We start from the raw sequence: 24,506 nt of genomic DNA on the forward strand, positions 1-24,506 counted from the left end.
CGTCTCTCTGCTAAAGGCGCCTTGGCGATTTGTTCATACACGTATCTCGCTTTCTCTACTTAAATTATGGCGCCTTGGATAGTTAAACAAGTCGCCATCTCGCTGCACATTTAACTATCCCTAGCATTTGGCACATCTTTGAAAAAAACAATACCTGCACCATGTGCAGCAATTCACTTTAAAAGTAGATACACAAAGTAACATGGAATTATCATTTGTTAAGGAGATTTTATTTTCAATACTTTTTATTCAAGCTATTTGCCAGAATATCTCATGGATATCTCCTCGGTTTGAAAAAGTCGAATTTCCGGTGGGTGAGAACGGAACATGGGCAAATTCAACAGGAATGTGTCCATTCAACACTACTCAAGGTTGGTTTTGATGGTTTTTCATTCATTTTTAATTTGAGAATGTAGACGGGGGATTAGGTAGGATAGCACGATCAATAATCCGCCGCCAAATAAAAAAAACAGCCGCGTTTTCTTTTCTGTAACGTGTTAATGAATGGCAACTGCGCGATCGAGAACGGCTCATTTACTCGCAATATCATTTCCAAAATAGCCTTGATATCATGATGTTCAACAGATGTAGTGTGTTTTCACTTCATTATTGAACACTAGCGGATCTAGATAGGAGCTTGGAGTCTAAAAGCACCTCCCTATAGATATCCGAGCCCCCAAACTGTTTTCATGAATAAAAATGAATTTAAGCGAGGGACACGTAGAAAATAAATGCAGGAACCCCAAGCTCCCAGCCCTCGGACCTAAGTTGATATTCTAGATCTGCGCGTGTTGTTGAACGTATTGAATAGTTCTACAGTGCGTCCCCAACAAACTATACACTTTTGAAATGGCTGCCGAATAAAAAAATATATGATTCTGGGGGAAAAGTTTTATATGTATGGAAAGCTCATAAACTCAACTTTCATATGACACCAAAAAGTCTGAAAATAATTCATGCTTGGGTGAGCATTGCTCACTTTTGTACAGGGTATGAAAATTAGGTTGCGCAGGAATTAGCCTTCCAATTTGTGGAGGTAAATCCTTTGGTGCTTACAAAATCGAGGGTGATATGATACACTCATGATTTGCTGAGTGAATTACATGGTTTATAAAACCAAACTTTTATGCATGAATGAACAGGAATTTCATTTTTTATTGTAGCATTGTAACTTTCCCTGGTAGACTCGGTGGTGTGTTCATGGGAATCAGGATGGGGTGATGGTACATGTTGTAATTTCCATCATACAAACTGTTATTTTTTTACATCTGTGACTTTGAATAAAAACCTTCACCCCGCATTTCAATTATTGTAAGATTAGTTGAACATCCTCATTGATTTACTTAATAACCAGATGGGGATTATGTAAATTGATTATTCAAATATGGTTTGTTGAAAAGAGGAATATCAAAGATGTTGGCTACTTATTCTTCCGGTTACCCATTTACCATTTACAGAAACTCAAGTGCTAAAATGACTGGTTGGTTGGTTGATAGATTGAGTGATTGACTGAGTTATTGATTAATTATGATTGAATGATTAAATTGATTGAAATACTGAATGGTGATTGAATGCTTGATTGATTAATTGATTGACTGATTGGCTGATACAGCACATTTTCGATTAAGTGATTGATAGCTGAATGTAATGGATTGTCCAGATATGCACAAGCACACCCAGGCAGAGAGAGAGAGAGAGAGAGAGCGAGAAAGAGAGAGAGAGAAAGAGAGGGGGAGGGGCATACATGTCCTCTTGACCCTTATCCCATCTACCAAACAAAGTCCTACCCTACATTTCACCTCCCCCTGCACCATGTACCATCACCCCGTCCTGACTCCCATGAACACTCCACTGAGTCTACCATGGAAAGTTACATTGCTATACGGTAATAACAAATGTAATTCCTGTTCACTCATGCATAAAATGTTAATCCCATAAACCACAAATTTCACCCAGCAAACCCAAACTCATCACAATTGATCATAAATTGGTCATATCATCCTCAATTCCGTAAGCTCCAAAGGATTTACCTCTCACAATTTGGAAGGCTAATTCCTGCGCAACCTAATATTCATACCCTTTACAAAAGTGAGCAGTGCTCACCCAAGCATGATTTATTTTCGGACTTTTTGGTGTCATACGAAAGCTGAGCTTATGAGCTTTCCACACATATAAAGCTTTTCCCCTATAATCATATATTTTTCTATTCGGCAGCCGTTTCAAAAGTGTATAGTTTTTTTCGGGACGCACTGTAGAGTCATGAATAGCTTGAGAAAATTTCAATCATATACGATACATTTTTACTTTATTTACGTCTCCTCCTTTCTTCGTATGTGGTAATAATTGTTTGCCAGTGTTCTGTTGATATAATATAAACATGTATGTTTCTTTTTTTTAAAATACCGAACAGCCAATGAACCTATTGGACGGGCTCTGTGTATCGGCGATGGTATTACCAAGAGCCAGTGGCAGCCAATGGATAATTGCGGACCATTTAGAAATGTCACAGACATTCTCACCGAAATTGCACAGGTTTTTGAAATTTTCTTTTCAAATTTCGATCATTGAAAAGAGGCTTATTAATAACTTTCATATGTATTAAATGCAATTGTGTTTAGTATATTGTAGATACCACTGATCATTACAACCTGAAAAAAAGTTTGATATTTTTTTTAAAAAGAAGATAAGAATAAAATGATCTATCATTCAGTAGATTTCAACCAGTTTAGTACATTATTTTGCCAACTTTTGTGTAAAATTTTACACAAAAAATGTACAAGTTCCTTACTTACAAAACTTCTTATTTTAAATGTATCGTTACTTAACATTTAAACATATAAAATCATGCGTAACAGGTAATGATTAGCCCATGGTCGATCAATTCTACTGATTGTTTAAATGTCATTCCATTCACAAATGCATTGGACGATTTTGAGTTGTGAAATGACATATTATGGGACACATTTCTTTTAGTTCTTATAATGAAGATGGTACAGTATATGGAAACAGGAACCTACTTATGTGTCATAGCAATATTGTAAGGAAGTCATGTTCCCTTTTTTATGCTACCTTAATTATAGAGGGAAAGTCGTATCACTCAACGTTTACATGCTGTAATGATATTTCCCCTCAAATTTTAGGTAGTCGTAGGTGAAAAAAACGCAGGTAAAGTGAGCAAGCAAGTATCATCTGTCACTTCCAACATCGAAGGTATCACATCAAATGACATCAAGCTTGTGGCAGAGATAACATCTAACATTGTGCAGCAAAATCTGACTAGTGAAGAGGTATTCTGCACGATACCAGAACAATCCTATTGAACATAAAGTTGCGATAGGAAGAATTTTTATGTCCCGATAATTATGTTTTGGGGGAAAAAATGAAGTCTTCCCTCCGATACATGTATGAAATTGTAATAGATGTGAATGAGGTAAATCCCATAACCGGTTTCAACAAACATTGGACACCTGAAACATAAACTAGTTGTGAATTAAGAAGTTACAAGAGCCTAACGTATCAGGTTTTTTTTTGGTGATTTTTTGGTATAATATTGTATTTGTTCCAATAGAGATTTAGGTCTGTCACTGTCCTTTCATATCTTGTTGACCTTAAAGCGGCTACTTCTTCCAGAAGTTGTGTAACAGCTTTAAAATAATAGCTGTGCTAAGGCTATCATGTTATTCAATACCCTATCGCCATTCAGTTTGATTTCCGAGATTTGGCAACTTTCCCCTATTATATTTTAAATCATCTTCTTTTGTGTTTGAATTGACAGGTAACAGAGTCTATAACGAGTATTGTGAGCAATATAGCTCAGGTACAAACGGAGGAACTTGAAACCGCAGAGGAAGAAGGTGGGGCAATAAGTAAATTTGTCCAGGCTTTTGAGGAACAAATCAATCGTGTTGAGGTTGCCGATGGCGGGTTGCTCAACATTCAGCAGCCAAGTGTAGCCGTAAAGGTGATTTTAGATTTATGTCATAGGCTATGAAAAAACAATTTGATTTCAACCAGTATACTAAAATAAAAAATTTCATGTTCAAGTTATATAATTGTTTGCATGGATATTCAAAATAACAGAACTAAAAAAAAAAACTGACACTGCCGTTCATCCATTGTGGTTTCAATCAATCTGGTGTGTCCAACAAGGCGCGACACTTCCACCATTTTTCTTTATAGTTTAAAAGAGATCGACCAAACAACATAATTATTTGTGCATTTATGTGTGCGGGATACATCACATTTTGAATTTGAGGAATGCCTTACTTAAACGTCTGTGCATGGTGCTAATTGCCTCATTTTCAATCCTCATCATGCTAATGATAGTAATGATAACAATGATGATGATGATGATAATGATAATAACAATAAGAATAATAACAAGATTGAAGTTCTAATTCACAAAACAGATTCAGAGTGTACTTGCTGATGATGTAATGAGCGGTCTCGTGCTTTCGCTAGCTGGATCCAGTCCTTCAGACCTGACCAAATCCAATATTACAATCAGTGTCCCGACCAAAGATGACCACGATAACGTCATTGATACCAGACCAGACATCATCGCTCTGGTCAACATTCCACCTTCAGTGTCATCCGTCGTTTCGTCCACGGCCCCATCCTCAGGATCGCCGTCGAATGGCAGTAGTGAATACGTCCGGATCAACTTCAATGTATTTTCAACTTCAGCCCTGTTCATTTCTAAGTCATTGCGCACAATCAGTGCAGATAATGAAGACTTCAATCGATCGGCTAACTCGCCCGTAATTTCTCTCAGTATTGGTCAAGGGAAAGTAGCAGCCCTGACAGAGTTCATCAATTTTACCTTCACTTCAATAATGGTAAAACCTTTAACAATAAAATGGCAGAATAATGGGTTTTCATATATTAAACGTATCTTTAATGCCTTTAGCAGTATTTATAGATGATTAAATTTGTAGACATAGACTACATAATTTGTATGTAGGTTAAAATTGAAACATCATGTGTATTTCAATCTATTTTTTTCCTTTTTGAATCCTGTGTTTGATTCCACTTATAAATGGGCTTCTTAACTAAACCAATCAAACTTATTATTCATTCTTCTTTCATGCTTTATTTAACAAATTTTATTATGGGTCCATGCATTTCTTGCTTTTTTTTGTTGTTCTTGTGTAGTCTGGATACGTGAATCCCATGTGTTCATTCTGGGATGAGGAGGAGGAAGATTGGTCCCAAGATGGGTGTGTTCTTGTTTCTGGTATCACATCATCTGATGAGCGCCATGAGGAGAGCGTGCGCTGTTCGTGTGATCATCTTACCAGCTTTGCTGTTATAATGGTCAGTGAAAAGCAATTAGGTATTATTATATTCATTATCACCGTTCAACTACTCCCCGGACAACTAAAACCCGACTATCTAAAACAAAATATTTAAAAAAGATTTTTGTTTTGAATTTTTTAAATTGAAATTTGGAAAATTTATTGTTTTTAAATGACAGATTTTATTAAAAAAAATAAAAATAAAAACATGTTATTGAACAAAGATTCGAAAACAAAATCAAAACAAATTTAAATCCCAAATAGTACTCCCAAATAGTACTTTTTCCGGGCAACCTTAAAATAGTTGAAATATTTCTGGTCATGTGACGAGGTCTCAACCAATCAAAAGCTAAAATTGTTTAATGGAGAATATAATATGGTCTATGTATAGACTTTATGAGAGCTCATGGGCAAATAATCAGTTTCATTTGTGCCTTCGAAGAAGTTTTAGTTTGGGCTAATGTTTTTCTTCATTTCACAGGATATCCATAGACAGGAGGATTCATTTATCAAGGCATACAACATCCTGACTTACATTGGATGCTGTATTTCTATCTTCAGTCTTCTTGTCACATTGGCAACTTACCTGTGGAACAAGTGAGCTCAATGGAAAAAACACTGATGTAATTGTTAATGTAATACAAAGAAGACATTTTATTTTTGATTTTGTTTGGTAACTTTTGAAAGAAGAATAGTCACATTAACTGTGAAAGAGATGCATTTATAGAATTTAGTAAATAATCATGTAAATGTAAATACCCTCCCCCTCTTTTGATAAAATTATTTCGTAATCAAATGATTTGTAAAGTACGTGTAAACCTGCAGCACACAACTTCTATCAACAATGTAAAGTTCATGATAAAAAGGGAAAAAGGAGGGGGAGGAGGAGGAGAGAAAGAAGAAGAAGAGAAACTGCCGGTATATTATTAGTCGCTTTGCGATGCATGGTGGTGTGACGAGGTTCATAGATAGGTTACAATATTAATTTGTTTATATCATATCGATATCATATATTGATATTCTATCAACTTCGTAGATCAAATCCTCTGCCTCATGGTGTTAAGTTTGCATAGAATAGGAAGCGTATTTATTTCGAACATTTTTCCTTACAAATATTTTTCATTTGACATCATCGTGAATAGTTGCACCCGGACTAGTTTTATTCAACACGCGTCACAATTCTTATTTTTTCCGCACTAATAGAAGAGATAAATAAATAAATTACAATCACGTAATTTCCTTCTTTTCTTTGTTGCTGCTGTTGTTTGACATTTATATTATTCTGTGTTGCTTATGAAGTGATGGCAAGCCTGTAAATGCATGGTAAACTTTAGCTTCGACGCTTTTGCTTTCCTAAACTCATTTCAATGTTACAATCTTGATAGGGATTTGGATTTGAGGACCAAACAGACTAGCCAGATCTTCATCTGTCTGTGCCTGACCTTGCTGTGTCTCTACACAACATTTGTCGTCATGATCTCTCTGGATTCTATCAGAGATTATCGTGAGGTCCGAGCTGGACCCTGTGGGTTACTGACGGCTCTAGTTCACTATTTCGTTTTGTCTTCCATTGCCTGGATGGGTGTGGAAGGGTTCAATACCTACCTCATGATTGTGAAGATCTTTAACACCTACATCCAGAATTTCATGATCAAGGCTTTCTTCGCTGCGTGGGGTAAGATATTTCTTTCCGTTCCAATAAATTATCAATAAGTTATTGCACCCCCTGGTCCCTAACAGGAAAAAAATCCTCTGCACGGCCATGCATTATGGTTTAAGGCATGGGCACACAGAGGATTTTTGTTTCTGTTGGGGACCGTGGGGAAATGCGATGAATTATTGATAATTTATGGCAATTCTTTAAAAAAATATTATTTGTGGGGGTTTCCCCCTACCCTAGCCCCTGTAGCGTACATTCATGATTCAGTGGCAAAGTAATGGCCTCGTTACTGTGAGTCCCCAGGATCAAAACTGTGTCGATGTGCTATATTAGTGCCCTTTTGTGAGGCATTAATCCTCTTTACTGTTATTTATGACTTAAGGACGTAGGTCCCCTAGTTGATAAGCATAGTATCACACACATGCTTTATATAGCAGTCACGCAAAAAAAAAAACACTCGCAAAATGTTATTCAATGAAATCCAAGATTTTATATATTGTTATCTAGATCTATTAGGAATAAATCATTGTCAAAATGATTCCATAAATTGGGGTAAACAAAATTATTCCACCATTATGACCAACAGGGTAGATGTAGGTACTGACAGTATTAGCATAACAATGAGTTTGGCAAGGTGTGGCAACCTGCTATGCTGCGACCAACTCTCAGCAATAAAAAAAATAATGAATGGGCGATCAAACGCACTTCTTTAACTATTAATTTAACACAGGAAATATTTATTTTCTCTGTTTTCTAATGAATAAAATAATTCAAAAACTGTGGTAGTGTATTATGGTCAATTAACCATGCTAGCCAATAGTTATGGAAAGATCATTTTAAGAAGGATTATAGTCTGAAAGGAATTATCTAACAATGCACATGAATTCGTCATTGTTGCCATTTATGTATAATTTCTTCATTGTAATGATTAATATTAAATGGTACTCTGCATTTTATGTGATTTGTACAAAGAAGACCCTAAACCCCAGAGAGTATAAACATCAGGATATCTAATTCATTTTACAAATAATAATGGCGTCGCCATAACCGAAGTAATAACTTGTGAGCTGGACAGCACAGCGATAACATGAGTAGGTCTATCAGAGAAACGGAGAAATGAATGAGCTAGGCACATGTCCAGTTAGGTGTATTGTGAATGACTATAAACATTGTATTCCTTAAACACATATGTCATTTCAGGAATTCCTGCACTTATCGTGGTTCTTACTGGAGCTATTGCCAGAGACTCTTACGCCCATGATGATCTGTAAGTGATAACGATTGAAAGTCAAGCTGGAACATTGGATTGCCTAGCCTAGGGTATACCTAATGATCTTCAAAATTCGGATTCGGGAAGATCAAGTTTCTGTACTCTATTCTAGTGTTTAGGCTTTGGGTATATTGGTATCTCATGAGTATTACAATCTCAGATGTTATTGGTAACTTATGGATGACAAAGCTTGGACTTGTCAGAATAAATAATGGGAAATCATTTACAATGGCGAGTTAAATGTTTCAAGGACCATAGACATTTTGTATAACTATGGCTAGGATAGTCAGTACTGATTGACTTTATAATTCAGTCACTTTACAAAATGCATATTTACTATCAACAGATGCTTTCTACAATCATGGGCTCAAGTCGGTGGTCTCCTGGTTCCCATGGCCATCATCCTCCTCATCAACATTGTCATCTTCATCCTGGTGGTTCGACAACTGATCCGATCTGCCAACATCGCTGGTCGGGTGAAAGGAGAGGCTAAGGTAGAACGCCAAGAGGCTATCGAACGCGTCCAGAATGCAATCTGCATCTTGCTCCTGCTCGGTCTGACCTGGGTCACCGGATATCTGCTTTTGATCCCGTTATTCAGTCAGGTAAAGCCAACTAGCTTCAAGAATAAGTCATTGCGGTATCTATCTCTTCTAAGAAGTATCTTGAGAACTCAGTTATGATAACTACACACAATAGCATTACCTCTTTAGATGTTTAGTATCTTTTGAACATGACAGAGAATGCCATATACCTAATTATTATTTCTGAAACATTTGCGTTTAACAGGTGGCTCAGCCAATCTTCGTCGTCCTGAACTCCTTCCAAGGATTTTTCATCTTTCTACTCTACTGCGTCCGGAAGCCTCACATCCGTAAGAAATGGGGGCTAACTTGTTAATGATGATCAGGTTGATTACACCAACAATGATGTTGCCGCCAGTCTCCCTAAGGATGCAGAGGATGACACCAAACACAATGAGAGGAATGATGTAGATGCTAGTTGCACCACCAATTTTTCAAAGGCCAATGGCACAGTTGAGGTTTTAACTATAGCTAAGCACTCATTCTTACTTGTTTTTTTTTTAAATGTAAACGAGTTTTTATTCACTTATTTTTAAGCAAGAAGAAGATCTTATTAAGAGAACCTGATGTTACATTGGCACACTAGGCAGGGGAGGAGTGGCCTTGGTGTAGGTTGAACCCCCCATCCCTGTTCTCCGAGTATTTCGCAATTACCAATATTCCGTCACCACATAGGGGCAAACAAGTGATTGTTATTGGTTATCATCTTTATCATATTCAATGACGAAATTATATATGTACATTTGTATGCACCTTATCGAATTATTTATGATTAGATGATTACAAAAAAAATACTTTGTGGTGTATTTCTCAGAGAATAGGTCTTTTCATTGTTAGAAAAAGTATGATGATGATGGTTCGATGGGTGTTTTTCAATTCATTTTAATCATTTTTAGTCATGACATGATATGTATAATGTAAATAGCGAATGGAAATTCAATATTAATGGTTGCGTTACTTAAATGCAAGGTCCCCATTGCTATCCTCTTATTTAATTTCTTTGCAAAGGTTGAACAAAATTGTCTCCCCCGAGAATCGAACCGTGTCACTGGCAGAGAACGACAATGCCTTTACCACTAGATTACTGAGACGGGCCAGTGGCTTCGGTGATACCAGATTGAATTGACCGACAGATTTGGCAAATCTTACATGTGCCATGGTTGACGAAAAGAGACAAGTGAAGAATAAATAATGTAAAAATAATAGGAGATACGACATATACTAATTTTTGGCTTTTAATAACCCTTTGTGATGATAATGAAAAATGCACGTGTTCTCGAAGTAAACTTGTTGTTCCATGATTATACTGTCTACTTAGTTTTACGTGCTTCTTAATTTAAAGTATCTTGGCCAAAATTGATATCACCATATTTTACTCAGAAAAATTTACTTTATTATAGATTATTTACCGATTTTGTTAAAGCAAAAACTTCATTGTTCATGATGTCCCTGAAAAGGACACCCACGTTTATCGTTAAATTACTCACTGATCCTGAATTAATTTTGGTTAATGTGCACATAAAAGAGAAGCTAATAAACAAAAATATAATTTACCTTCACACAGCGCTCAAAGTTAATTGTCTCTAAACCCTATACATGATTAACTTACACGAACTAATGAAGAAATGTTATGTAATAAACATGACAGGAATGTACGTATAGAAATACGAATGGAAGACAAAAATATATAGGTGCACATGTTCGCAGACACATTTACAAGTGACGAAATTAATAACCGCAGGAGAAATACTGTTTTAATTAACTGTGTGAAAGTTAGGTATTACGGCTAGCCTTAAAATCATTTACATGGATGAAGAGAAAAGCAGACTTTACATGATGAGTTTCAATAGTTAATATTCCCAAATCATTTGTCTTTCAAAACAACTATTATTGAATCTTTTGTTTTTTCTGTCAGAGCCAATTCAGACTTAAATCAGTCATATGTGATTTAATAATCATATTCTTGTTGTCATATCATAAAGAGAAAATAAGCTTTTCAAGGATGTATACATTTAAAGGTACTATGTCCCATTTGCAGGCCAAAACAAATGAAAAAGTTAAATTCCAACTGCATTTGGAAGATAATACTAATTTAGAACTTCCCTAAAAAAGGTGGGGCTTGAAAATGTCTTCAAGTGGGGGAAATAACCACTTTTAGTTGTCAAATCGACTTTAGGGCTATAGAGCCAAAAAAGAATAGTCTTGATTTTTAGACAATTGTACCGAATGGTCATACATTTTATGCTGCGCAAAGATTCAATCAGTTTAATCTTGGCCATCACAAGAAGTGGGTTATTGATGTAGACAAATGCTAGTGTACCCTTTACAACTCTTTTCATGTATGTTATTACCAAAGAAGAAAAAAAGCCAGTCAGTCACTCAATAGTGTCTGACAGTGAAGTCTAGCAAGTAAACGGGTTTCCTTGCATAATTTGAATATGAGGACACTGCTAACGTTTAAATTTCACAGATAGGACATACATGACATATTCATAATTCCTGCAAAGTTCTACAGCATTTGAGGTTGGCTGCAAAATTGACATAGTACCTTTAATGATAAAAATAATTTTGGAATATTAAGTAATTTACAAATATAAGCTTGGGTTTCTTTGTTCAGGGACAACCTGCATTGTATAGCTCGTTTCAATGTTGGATTGCTTAATTAATATCTGATACTGCTAAAACAAAGCATGACAAATTATAACATTACTGTAACTATCAATTTCATTATCGTGCGCAACAAGAAAAGTATAAAGCAAGCTTAGTAATAAAGTAAGTCATGGAGCTGGCGTTCAAACAGTTTGAATTAATCGTTTTAAATCAATTATTTCATATTCATATGTCCGATAAACGTGTACAATATTAATTATTCTTTACAAAGCTGTCAAAGCTAGTAAAATATGAAATAACAAGAAAACCTACTAAACCCACGAGATTGATAGCATAATCTAAAACTAATCACAACACATTCATTGTCGTGTGCAAGCATAGAATAAAAATAAGAATATCATCAATGATAGGAAAGGTCCAGGAAAGGTCCAGGGGAATTTTTTTGCGCATGCGCAGAATGTAATCACGAACTCACTTATATATATTGAAATGAATTGTTGGGGAAGTATAAGGAATTCGAAACATGCAAAATACGGAATGTATCCTATATGCGTGCGTTACTTGGTTTGGGGTTTCGAGCACTATTTCTTTGTATACGACCATTAATGAAATTTCACATAATGACGTCATGTTGTCGTCACGATGCCCTGGCTTCGCTGAAAAGTCACGCAGTTCTAACTTGGAATAGGATCTATCTTTAGGCAAAATTTCATGAGAATGGTTTTATCCGAAAAAAAATTCATGGAAGAATAAAAAAAAAGTCTTGACGAAATCAACAGGTGATACGTGCCGGATGTACGTATCACCTAATAAAAACTACTTTCTATAATCAATCAATGAATACCAACCAATAACCTAAAAGATGGCATTATTCCACCATCGCTTGAAGCTCTAAAAAGCATCTCCCGTCTTACAAACACACTTATTTTACACAAGTTAAATTGATGGACGGCGCTAAAATTACAACCCAAACGGGTACAGGGGAAACCAAACAATTTAGCGCCCACTGCGGCGGAAATTTGAATCTCTTCATTTTTTTGTCAATCTCTGTATAATGACAGAACTGGTATTAACAAACAGAAGAGGGTGTAGAAAAATTTGATCACTGGCGGAGTTCTGTTAGAATGTGTAATTCACAATGTTGAAAATCGGTAGAGAAAAAATGAATAAAAAGATGTTGAATTATCAATAGGAAATAATAGCAGACTGGAAATTTATTATTCAAAATGAACTGAAAATTATTTCATCAGAAATTAATTATCAAAAATAAGGAATAGACAGGGAAATGGAACGCGAGTCATTAAGCACATAAGTAACTCCTATACAATTGTCGTGAGTGGGAGTGTATTATGTGGGTGTGTGTGTGTGTGTGCGTGCGTGCGTGTGTAAATCCCGTCTAGGAATCAATTAAACAAATTTGGAGAAAGATGTCTAGGGTACCAAACCGAGGACACACACGAGAACTGTACATTCACTTAGAGGACACAAAACAAACCCAAGTAAAACACATATGAGTCTTCGTTTCTCACCAGAAATGGTGTGCGTTCGAAATAGTATGCCAACTAAAAACAATATTCTAACCGGATACCTAACATTCAAAACTTCAAACAAAATGTGTGACTTTTACAATTCAAGGGTATTGAACATTCAATAACTTCTGGCCGAGGGGACCGAATGTTCAAAATGTCCACGACACTGACAATGCAATGAATTGACGACAGATTTTGTTAAAAGATAAGAATATGAAAGAATGATAGAAAGAGAATTGAGGAAATATAGTAAGAGGGAAAAAAGTAATTTAGTATATACCTTTAGAGAAACATATAAATGTAAAAGCATAAAGGTAAGGCACAGCTTAAAGTCAACTTAATATGACACACGTCTATTTCCATTCTCGTTTATTTTCTTCTTTGAAAATGAATACATTGCTTATGATTAAATAGTATAATTCGAACAAAAATCCGCACCCAAGCCATCACACATCTTTTCGAATGAAGCTAATTTGGCCCCTTCATACTGAACAATCATAAATTAATTAAAACAAGAGATAGAGAGAGAGAGAGGGAGAGAGGATACATTTTAAAGCTAACTATGGAGATTTGACCCTAGAAATATATCACAGAAAATTCAGTTTTTCATGTAAGGGGTATAAAAGCAAGGGCGCATTAAACTTAAAGAGGGAAGCACTTATTATATTGCAGTAGGGGCGTTCGATCACAAGGAGGGGCACCTTTTCACAGGTATACCGGTGATAAGAGCGGAGAGAAAGGAGAACAGTATGTGAAAGATTGAAGAAAAAAAGGGGAAGGGTGGCGTGTGTGGGAGAGAGAGAGAGGGAGAGAGAAGGGGGGGGGGGTGATTTAAAGAAATAGCGCTAGGTGATCGAACATTTGCTTGTGCAGCCCCCAAAACTCTGGAATAACTTACCATTTGAAGTCAGGAATTCACCATCTGTAAATATCTTTAAATCAAAACTGAAAGCACATCTTTTCAATTAACTGTAAATCTAAGCATATTAGGAGCTCTTGTAGCGCAGTAGAATATATACTTAATGTCGGATAGTTTCTGCGCTCTATAAATGTATTATTATTATTAGGTGATACGTACGTAGACGTATCACCTTTTGATTTCGTCAAGATTTTTATTATTTATTTATTTATTTATTTATTTATTATTATTCTTCCTCGAATTTGTTCGCAGGATATCTCAAGACTGAATAAAGCCATTATCATGAAACTTGCCATGATGATAGATCTTAGTCTAACTTAGAACTGCGTGACTTTTCAAAGACTCAAAATTATCGTGACGTCATCCAGGCGCCATTTTGTGAAAATAAACTTATGATCATATCTTCATAACGGAAAGGAATTTTTCATTCATATTTATCAGGAAGAAGATCAATATCCATCCGGTCAATTTCAGATCAATAAACGTGCGCAAATGCGCGCGTGCGCGTTCGTACGCGCGTTTACGCGCGCGAAAAAAATTAAAATGCTCCAAATCATCCCAAATTTTTTTTGCATACGTTTCAGGCCATATGGAGCATTTGACAAAAAATCACGCAAACGCGCATGCGCGCGCGTTTTTTGCGCGTACTAGCATTTTGCAACATAGAATCGCCGAATGTTCTCTATCATCATATTTGGTACATCTTTCCAAGCATTTTGATAACTTGTTCACCTTTTAATAACGCAATGAGCGTCCGTCAAAGTTGACAGCGCGCGCGGACCTGCGTTATCTTTATCCACAATACATGAGCAAAAACATGTCTATACAAAATTCTTTGTAACTCTTCAGAATAGATAGAAACTCCCAATATTTTTTCATATTTAGATAGGTTATAAGTTGGAGATATGATTTCATGTCTCATTTGACCCTCAATTAACTCATAACGTCATCATAATGGCCTCCAAACTCAAAATTTCAATTTGCATATTATGACGTCAGCATAATTTTGGAAAATTGATTGTATCTCTGTAAATATTGATTGATTTTCTTTTAAATTTTGATATGTTCTACCTGAGACAATTCTCTACAAATAAATAATCCACAATTTTCCATTTTGACAAAGGCATCATGGCGTATTTTTGCAATTAAAGAAGGCATGTCAATTTTTCACATTTTACGTGTATTCTCTATGGGACATGACTTTTTCTCAAAACTGGATTCTACACTCCTGTCTTTCGCGAGCAAAATCTCTGTTGTTTTAGCTTCGTTTTCGCTGAACTTCGGATATGTTGTAGCTGAGACAATGAGCTATCACAAGTGCGCCCTTTATTTTTCGATTAGATGCCGGGATCATGCTCATATTTCACTTGCAAAGTAGGATTTCAGAATTCCATTTCCCGTTTACGTGTAATCGCTATGGGAAATGTTTTGGTATATCGGTAACGCACTTGACTTCCAATCTCGAGATCCCTGGTTCGAGTCCGGGTGTCTCCAACAATTTTTTTCTTCACTTTTTTTTCCTTTTGACCTTCACTGTACCATCTCCTTTGATTATTAAAACACGTAGAATCGCAAATAATGTCACAAACAACCCTTTTTACTTTATTATTACCCTATTTTCACTTAATCCATTACTTTTTGTGTGTAATCTCTATGGGAGATGACTTTTTCTCAAATCTGGAGTCTACATTCCTGTCTTTTGCGAGCAATATCGCCGTTATTTCTGCTTGGATTTTGTTGACTTTTGAGTAAGTTGTAGCTGAGACTATATGCTATCTAAATCAACCCTCATTTTTTCAATAAGATGTCATGATCGCGCTCATGATCATGATCATTATCATCATGATCATCATTATCATAATGATGATAATCATTTATCAATTACATTTTCATTTCTTTGAATAAGATAAAATCGTCAAAAGGTGTTCTTCATGATGTAAATTAGAGTCAAATGTGTAACTGGTTACTGCACAGGGTCAAAGGTCATATATTGTTTCAATCTATCTTCCCTAGATCCATGATGATCAAGGAGACACAATTTAATCTTGACATATGAATAGATCATAATGGGAGAAGCATATAAATGGGAGAAGCATTTTACAAAATAATATATCGTGTAATGCATTATTCGTTATGTAAACCATTATCATACGTATCACCTAATTCGTCTAAGTGACGAATTAAAGTCTAGTTAGGTGATACGTACGTAGACGTATCACCTTTTGATTTCGTCAAGATTTTTATTATTTATTTATTTATTTATTATTATTCTTCCTCGAATTTGTTCGCAGGATATCTCAAGACTGAATAAAGCCATTATCATGAAACTTGCTATGATGATAGATCTTAGTCTAACTTAGAACTGCATGACTTTTTAGAGAGTCAAAATTATCGTGACGTCATCCAGGCGCCATTTTGAGAAAATCAACTAATGATCATATCTTCATGACGGAAAAGTATTTCTCATTCATAATTATCACGATTAAGATAAATATCCGTCCGGTCAAGTTGAGGTCAATAAAAGTGCGCAAATGCGCGCGTGCGCGTTCGTCCGCGCGTTTACGCGCGCGCAAAAATTTAAAATGCTCTAAATCATCCCAAATTTTTTTTGCATACGTTTCAGGCCATATGGAGCATTTGATAAAAAAATTACGCACACGCGCATGCGCGCGCGTTTTCGCGCGTACTGGCATTTTGCAACATAGAATCGCCGATTTTTTTCTGTCATCATATTCGGTACATTTTTCCAAGCATTTTGATAATTTGTTCACCTTTTATTTACGCAACGAGCGTCCGTCAAAGTTGACAGCACGCGCGGATTTACGTTATCTTTATCCACAATACATGGGCAAAAACATGCCTACATAAAATTCATTGTAACTCTTTAGAATAGATAGAAACTCCTAATATTTTTTCATATTTGGATAGATTATGAGTCGGAGATATGATTTCATGTCTCATTTTATCCTCAATTAACTCATGACGTCATCATAATGGCCTCCAAACTCAAAAATTCAATTTGCATATTATGACGTCAGCATATTTTTGGAAAATTGATTGTATCTCTGTAAATGTGGATCAATTTTCTTTTTAATTTTGATATGTTCTAGCTGAGACAATTTTCTACAAATGTAATATTCACAATTTTTATTTTTGACAAAAGTATCAGGGTGTATTTTTGCGATTGAAGGAGGCATGTCAATTTTTCGCATTTTGCGTGTATTCTTTATGGGACATGACTTTTTCTCAAAACTGGATCCTACACTCCTGTCTTTCGCGAGCAAAATCTCCGTTGTTTTAGCTTTGTTTTCGCTGAGCTTTGGATATGTTGTAGCTGAGACAATGAGCTATCAAAAGTGTGCCTTTTATTTTTCGATTAGATGCCAGGATCAAGCTCATATTTCACTTGCAAAGTAGGATTTCTGAATTCCATTTCCCGTTTACGTGTAATCGCTATGGGAGATGTTTTGGTATATCGGTAACGCACTTGACTTCCAACCTCGAGATCCCTGGTTCGAGTCCGGGTGTCTCCAACACTTTTTTTTCCTCACTTTTTTTTCCTTTTGACCTTCACTGTACCATCTCCTTTGATTATTTAAACACGTAGATTCGCAAATAATGTCATAAATAACTCTTTTTACTTTATTATTACCCTATTTTCACTTAATCCATTACTTTTTGCGTGTAATCCCTATGGGAGATGACTTTTTCTAAAATCTGGAGTCTACATTCCTGTCTTTTGCGAGCAATATCGCCGTTATTTCGGCTTGGATTTTGTTGATTTTTTAGTATGTTGTAGCTGAGACTATATGCTATCTAAATCAACCCTCATTTTTTCAATAAGCTGTCATGATCGCGCTCATGATCATGATCATGATCATCATGATCATCATTATCATAATGATGATAATCATTTATCAATTACATTTTCATTTCTTTGAATAAGATAAAAATCGTCAAAAGGTGTTCTTCATGATGTAAATTAGAGTCAAATGTGTAACTGGTTACTGCACAGGGTCGAAGGTCATATATTGTTTCAATCTATCTTCCCTAGATCCATGATGATCAAGGAGACACAATTTAATCTTGACATATGAATAGATCATAATGGGAGAAGCATATGAATGGGAAAAGCAGTTTACAAAATAATATATCGTGTAATGCATTATTCGTTATGTAGACCATTATCATACGTATCACCTAATTCGTCTAAGTGACGAATTAAAGTCTAGTATTTATTTTGTGTCTGTATAGAAGAAATTATTATTATTCTTCCTCAATTTTGTTCGCAGGATATCTCAAGAATGGCTAAAGCCATTATCATGAAACTTGCCATGATAATAGATCTTAGTCTAACTTAGAACTGCGTGACTTTTCAAAAACTCAAAGTCATCGTGACGTCATCCAGGCGCCATTTTGTGAAAATCAACTTATGATCATATCTTCATAACGGAAAAGTATTTCTCATTCATAATTATCATGATTAAGATCAATATCCTACCGGTCAGTTCCAGGTCAATGAACGTGCGCAAATGCGCGCGTGCGCGTTCATCCACGCGTTTACGCGCGCGCAAAAATTTAAAATGCTCAAAATCATCCCAAATTTTTTTTTGCATACGTTTTAGGCCATATGGAGCATTTGACAAAAAATTATGCTCACGCGCATGCGCGCGCGTTTTTTGCGCGTACAAGCATTTTGCAACATAGAATCGCAGAATTTTCTCTATCATCATATTTGGTACAATTTTCCAAGCATTTTGATAATTTGTTCACCTTTTATTAACGCAATGAGCGTCCGTCAAAGTTGACAGCACGCGCGGATTTGCGTTATCTTTATCCCCAATACATTGGCAAAAACATGTCTATACAAAATTCTTTGTAACTCTTCAGAATAGATAGAAACTCCCAATATTTTTTCATATTTAGATAGGTTATAAGTTGGAGATATGATTTCATGTCTCATTTGACCCTCAATTAACTCATAACGTCATCATAATGGCCTCCAAACTCAAAATTTCAATTTGCATATTATGACGTCAGCATAATTTTGGAAAATTGATTGTATCTCTGTAAATATTGATTGATTTTCTTTTAAATTTTGATATGTTCTACCTGAGACAATTTTCTACAAATAAATAATCCACAATTTTCCATTTTGACAAAGGCATCATGGCGTATTTTTGCAATTAAAGAAGGCATGTCAATTTTTCACATTTTACGTGTATTCTCTATGGGACATGACTTTTTCTCAAAACTGGATTCTACACTCCTGTCTTTCGCGAGCAAAATCTCTGTTGTTTTAGCTTCGTTTTCGCTGAACTTCGGATATGTTGTAGCTGAGACAATGAGCTATCACAAGTGCGCCCTTTATTTTTCGATTAGATGCCGGGATCATGCTCATATTTCACTTGCAAAGTAGGATTTCAGAATTCCATTTCCCGTTTACGTGTAATCGCTATGGGAAATGTTTTGGTATATCGGTAACGCACTTGACTTCCAATCTCGAGATCCCTGGTTCGAGTCCGGGTGTCTCCAACAATTTTTTTCTTCACTTTTTTTTCCTTTTGACCTTCACTGTACCATCTCCTTTGATTATTAAAACACGTAGAATCGCAAATAATGTCACAAACAACCCTTTTTACTTTATTATTACCCTATTTTCACTTAATCCATTACTTTTTGTGTGTAATCTCTATGGGAGATGACTTTTTCTCAAATCTGGAGTCTACATTCCTGTCTTTTGCGAGCAATATCGCCGTTATTTCTGCTTGGATTTTGTTGACTTTTGAGTAAGTTGTAGCTGAGACTATATGCTATCTAAATCAACCCTCATTTTTTCAATAAGATGTCATGATCGCGCTCATGATCATGATCATTATCATCATGATCATCATTATCATAATGATGATAATCATTTATCAATTACATTTTCATTTCTTTGAATAAGATAAAATCGTCAAAAGGTGTTCTTCATGATGTAAATTAGAGTCAAATGTGTAACTGGTTACTGCACAGGGTCAAAGGTCATATATTGTTTCAATCTATCTTCCCTAGATCCATGATGATCAAGGAGACACAATTTAATCTTGACATATGAATAGATCATAATGGGAGAAGCATATAAATGGGAGAAGCATTTTACAAAATAATATATCGTGTAATGCATTATTCGTTATGTAAACCATTATCATACGTATCACCTAATTCGTCTAAGTGACGAATTAAAGTCTAGTTAGGTGATACGTACGTAGACGTATCACCTTTTGATTTCGTCAAGATTTTTATTATTTATTTATTTATTATTATTCTTCCTCGAATTTGTTCGCAGGATATCTCAAGACTGAATAAAGCCATTATCATGAAACTTACCATGATGATAGATCTTAGTCTAACTTAGAACTGCGTGACTTTTTAGAGAGTCAAAATTATCGTGACGTCATCCAGGCGCCATTTTGTGAAAATCAACTAATGATCATATCTTCATAACGAAAAAGTATTTCTCATTCATAATTATCACGATTAAGATAAATATCCGTCCGGTCAAGTTGAGGTCAATAAAAGTGCGCAAATGCGCGCGTGCGCGTTCGTCCGCGCGTTTACGCGCGCGCAAAAATTTAAAATGCTCCAAATCATCCCAAATTTTTTTTGCATACGTTTCAGGCCATATGGAGCATTTGATAAAACAATTACGCACACGCGCATGCGCGCGCGTTTTCGCGCGTACTGGCATTTTGCAACATAGAATCGCCGATTTTTTTCTGTCATCATATTCGGTACATTTTTCCAAGCATTTTGATAATTTGTTCACCTTTTATTAAGGCAATGAGCGTCCGTCAAAGTTGACAGCACGCGCGGATTTGCGTTATCTTTATCCACAATGCATGGGCAAAAACATGCCTATATAAAATTCATTGTAACTCTTTAGAATAGATGGAAACTCCTAATATTTTTTCATATTTGGATAGATTATGAGTCGGAGATATGATTTCATGACTCATTTTATCCTCAATTAACTCATGACGTCATCATAATGGCCTCCAAACTCAAAATTTTAATTTGCATATTATTACGTCAGCATATTTTTGGAAAATTGATTGTATCTCTGTAAATATGGATCAATTTTCTTTTTAATTTTGATATGTTCTAGCTGAGACAATTTTCTACAAATGTAGTATTCACAATTTTTATTTTTGACAAAAGTATCATGGTGTGTTTTTGCGATTAAAGGAGGCATGTCAATTTTTCGCATTTTGCGTGTATTCTCTACGGGACATGACTTTTTCTCAAAACTGGATTCTACGCTCCTGTCTTTCGCGAGCAAAATCTCCGTTGTTTTAGCTTCGCTTTCGCTGAGCTTTGGATATGTTGTAGCTGAGACAATGAGCTATCAAAAGTGTGCTATTATTTTTCGATTAGATGCCGGGATCATGCTCATATTTCACTTGCAAAGTAGGATTTCTGAATTCCATTTCCCGTTTACGTGTAATCGCTATGGGAGATGTTTTGGTATATCGGTAACGCACTTGACTTCCAACCTCGAGATCCCTGGTTTGAGTCCGGGTGTCTCCAACACTTTTTTTTCCACTTTTTTTTCCTTTTGACCTTCACTGTACCATCTCCTTTGAATATTTAAACACGTAGATTCGCAAATAATGTCATAAATAACCCTTTTTACTTTATTATTACCCTATTTTCACTTAATCCATTACTTTTTGCGTGTAATCCCTATGGGAGATGACTTTTTCTAAAATCTGGAGTCTACATTCCTGTCTTTTGCGAGCAATATCGCCGTTATTTCGGCTTGGATTTTGTTGATTTTTGAGTATGTTGTAGCTGAGACTATATGCTATCTAAATCAACCCTCATTTTTTCAATAAGATGTCATGATCGCGCTCATGATCATGATCATGATGATCATGATCATCATTATCTTAATGATGATAATCATTTATCAATTACATTTTCATTTCTTTGAATAAGATAAAAATCGTCAAAAGGTGTTCTTCATGATGTAAATTAGAGTCAAATGTGTAACTGGTTACTGCACAGGGTCAAAGGTCATATATTGTTTCAATCTATCTTCCCTAGATCCATGATGATCAAGGAGACACAATTTAATCTTGACATATGAATAGATCATAATGGGAGAAGCATATGAATGGGAGAAGCATTTTACAAAATAATATATCGTGTAATGCATTATTCGTTATGTAGACCATTATCATACGTATCACCTAATTCGTCTAAGTGACGAATTAAAGTCTAGTTAGGTGATACGTACGTAGACGTATCACCTTTTGATTTCGTCAAGATTTTTATTATTTATTTATTTATTATTATTCTTCCTCGAATTTGTTCGCAGGATATCTCAAGACTGAATAATGCCATTATCATGAAACTTGCCATGATGATAGATCTTAGTCTAACTTAGAACTGCGTGACTTTTTAGAGAGTCAAATTGATCGTGACGTCATCCATGCGCCATTTTGTGAAAATCAACTTATGATCATATCTTCGTAACGGAAAGTTATTTCCTATTCATAATTATCATGATTAAGATCAATATCCGTCCGGTCAAGTTGAGGTCAATAAAAGTGCGCAAATGAGCGCGTGCGCGTTCGTCCGCGCGTTTACGCGCGCGCAAAAATTTAAAATGCTCCGAATCATCCCAAATTTTTTTTGCATACGTTTCAGGCCATTTAAAGCATTTCGCAAAAAAATCGCGCAAACGCGCATGCGTGCGCGTTTCCGCGCGTACTGGCATTTTGCAACGTAGAATCGCCGAATTTTCTCTGTCATCATATGTGGCACATTTTTCCAAGCATATTGATAATTTGTTCACATTTTATTAACGCAATGAGCGTCCGTCAAAGTTGACAGCACGCGCGGATTTGCGTTATCTTTATCCACAATACATGGGCAAAAACATGCCTATATAAATTTCATTTTAACTCTTTAGAATAGATAGAAACTCCTAATATTTTTTCATATTTGGATAGATTATGAAATGGAGATATGATTTCATGTCTCATTTGACCCTCAATTAAGTCATAATGTCATCATAATGGCCTCCAAACTCAAAATTTAAATTTGCATATTATGACGTTTGCATATTTTTGGGAAATTGATTGTATTTCTGTAAATATAGATTGTTTTTCTCTTTAATTTCGATATTTTCTAGCTGAGATAATTTTCTACAAATGCAGTGACCACACCTTTCCAGTTTGACAAAGGTATCATGGCGTATTTTTGCGATTAAAGGAGGCATGTCAGTTTTTCACATTTTGCGTGTATTGTCTATGGGACATGACTATTTCTCAAAACTGGATTCCACATTTCCCTCTTTCGCGAGCAATATCTCTGTTGTTTTATCTTTGTTTACGCTGAGCTTCGAGTATGTTGTAGCGGAGACAATAAGCTATCTCAAATGTGTCTTTTATTTTTTGATCAGATGCCGGGATCATGCTCATATTGCACTTGCAAAGTGGGATTTGAGAATCCCATTTTCCGTTTACGTGTAATCGCTATGTGAATTCTCGCTACCCCAAATAGCGATTCTGCCGAGATCCGGGGAAAATCCTGAAAACGCGCATTGCATTATGGGATAGCTTTTCGACATTACAGCTTCCTGTGCAGGCACTATATTACTAGGCGCGATAGCGCAAACGTAAAACGCCGTCGCCACACAACGTGTATGCACCGAATATGTCGTCTGCTCGGTTTTGTTTTTTTTTTCGCAAATATTTCAACGTTTATTTGAACATTTCGTTCGTTGTTTTTTGCGTCTTTTAACATCAGTGACGATGGTTTTCTTTTGTGAGGCTGCACAGTGCTGGGCTCATGATTCCAAGCGTAAGAACCCTGAAAAATGGGGGTGGATGAAGGCCGTGACTTGGGATGGGACTCTATACCGGAAGTTGTAGTGACGACCCGAGAGAGTGAAAATTACCTCGTCTCGCGAATTTCGAGATTTTCGTACCTATTTAGGGTAGCGAGAATTGTTTTGGTATATCGTTAACGCACTTGAATTCTATCCTCGAGGTCCCTGGTTCGAGTCTGGGCGTCTCCAACCACTTTTTTTCCTTTACTTTTTTTTTTCTTTTTGACCTTTCACTGTACCATCTCCTTTGATTATTAAAACACGTACATCTGCGAATAAACTATTTGCTTTATTATTACCCTATTTTCACTTAAACGATTACTTTTTGTGTCTAATCCCTATGGGAGATGACTTTTCCTCAAATCTGGATTCTACATTTCTGTCTTTTGCGAGCAATATCGCCGTTATTCCTGCTTGGATTTTGTTGATATTTAAGGATGTTGTAGCTGAGACTATATGCTATCTAAATCACCCCTCATTTTTTCAATAAGATATCAGGATCACGCTCATGATCATGATCATCTTCATTATCATTTATCAATTACATTTTCATTTCTTTGAATAAGATAAAATCGTCAAAAGGTGTTCTTCATGATGTAAATTAGAGTCAAATGTGTAACTGGTTACTGCACAGGGTCAAAGGTCATATATTGTTTCAATCTATCTTCCCTAGATCCATGATGATCAAGGAGACACAATTTAATCTTGATATATGGATAGATCATAATGGGAGAAGTATATAAATGGGAGAAGCATT

At 35.7% G+C, this 24,506-nt stretch overlaps 2 protein-coding genes across 2 annotated transcripts; both read left to right on the plus strand.

The window, feature by feature from the left end:
• The first annotated feature begins 257 nt into the window (after window positions 1–257).
• Window positions 258–5,167, plus strand: LOC115923231. Its single transcript, XM_030983621.1, has 6 exons — window positions 258–371; window positions 2,411–2,532; window positions 3,141–3,287; window positions 3,776–3,961; window positions 4,410–4,873; window positions 5,155–5,167. The coding sequence occupies exons 1-6, from the start codon at window positions 347–349 to the stop codon at window positions 5,165–5,167; spliced, it is 957 nt and encodes a 318-aa protein (XP_030839481.1). The 5' UTR covers window positions 258–346.
• On the plus strand, window positions 5,134–9,470 carry LOC100890379 (adhesion G-protein coupled receptor G2). Its single transcript, XM_030983778.1, has 6 exons — window positions 5,134–5,316; window positions 5,779–5,894; window positions 6,683–6,972; window positions 8,158–8,224; window positions 8,574–8,832; window positions 9,017–9,470. Exons 1-6 carry the CDS (start codon window positions 5,173–5,175, stop codon window positions 9,125–9,127), a joined length of 987 nt encoding a protein of 328 aa, XP_030839638.1. The 5' UTR covers window positions 5,134–5,172; the 3' UTR covers window positions 9,128–9,470.
• Window positions 9,471–24,506: the final 15,036 nt, after the last annotated feature.

This window comes from Strongylocentrotus purpuratus, unplaced genomic scaffold, assembly GCF_000002235.5.
Source record: "Strongylocentrotus purpuratus isolate Spur 01 unplaced genomic scaffold, Spur_5.0 spur5_scaffold_13, whole genome shotgun sequence".
NCBI lineage: Eukaryota > Metazoa > Echinodermata > Echinoidea > Camarodonta > Strongylocentrotidae > Strongylocentrotus > Strongylocentrotus purpuratus.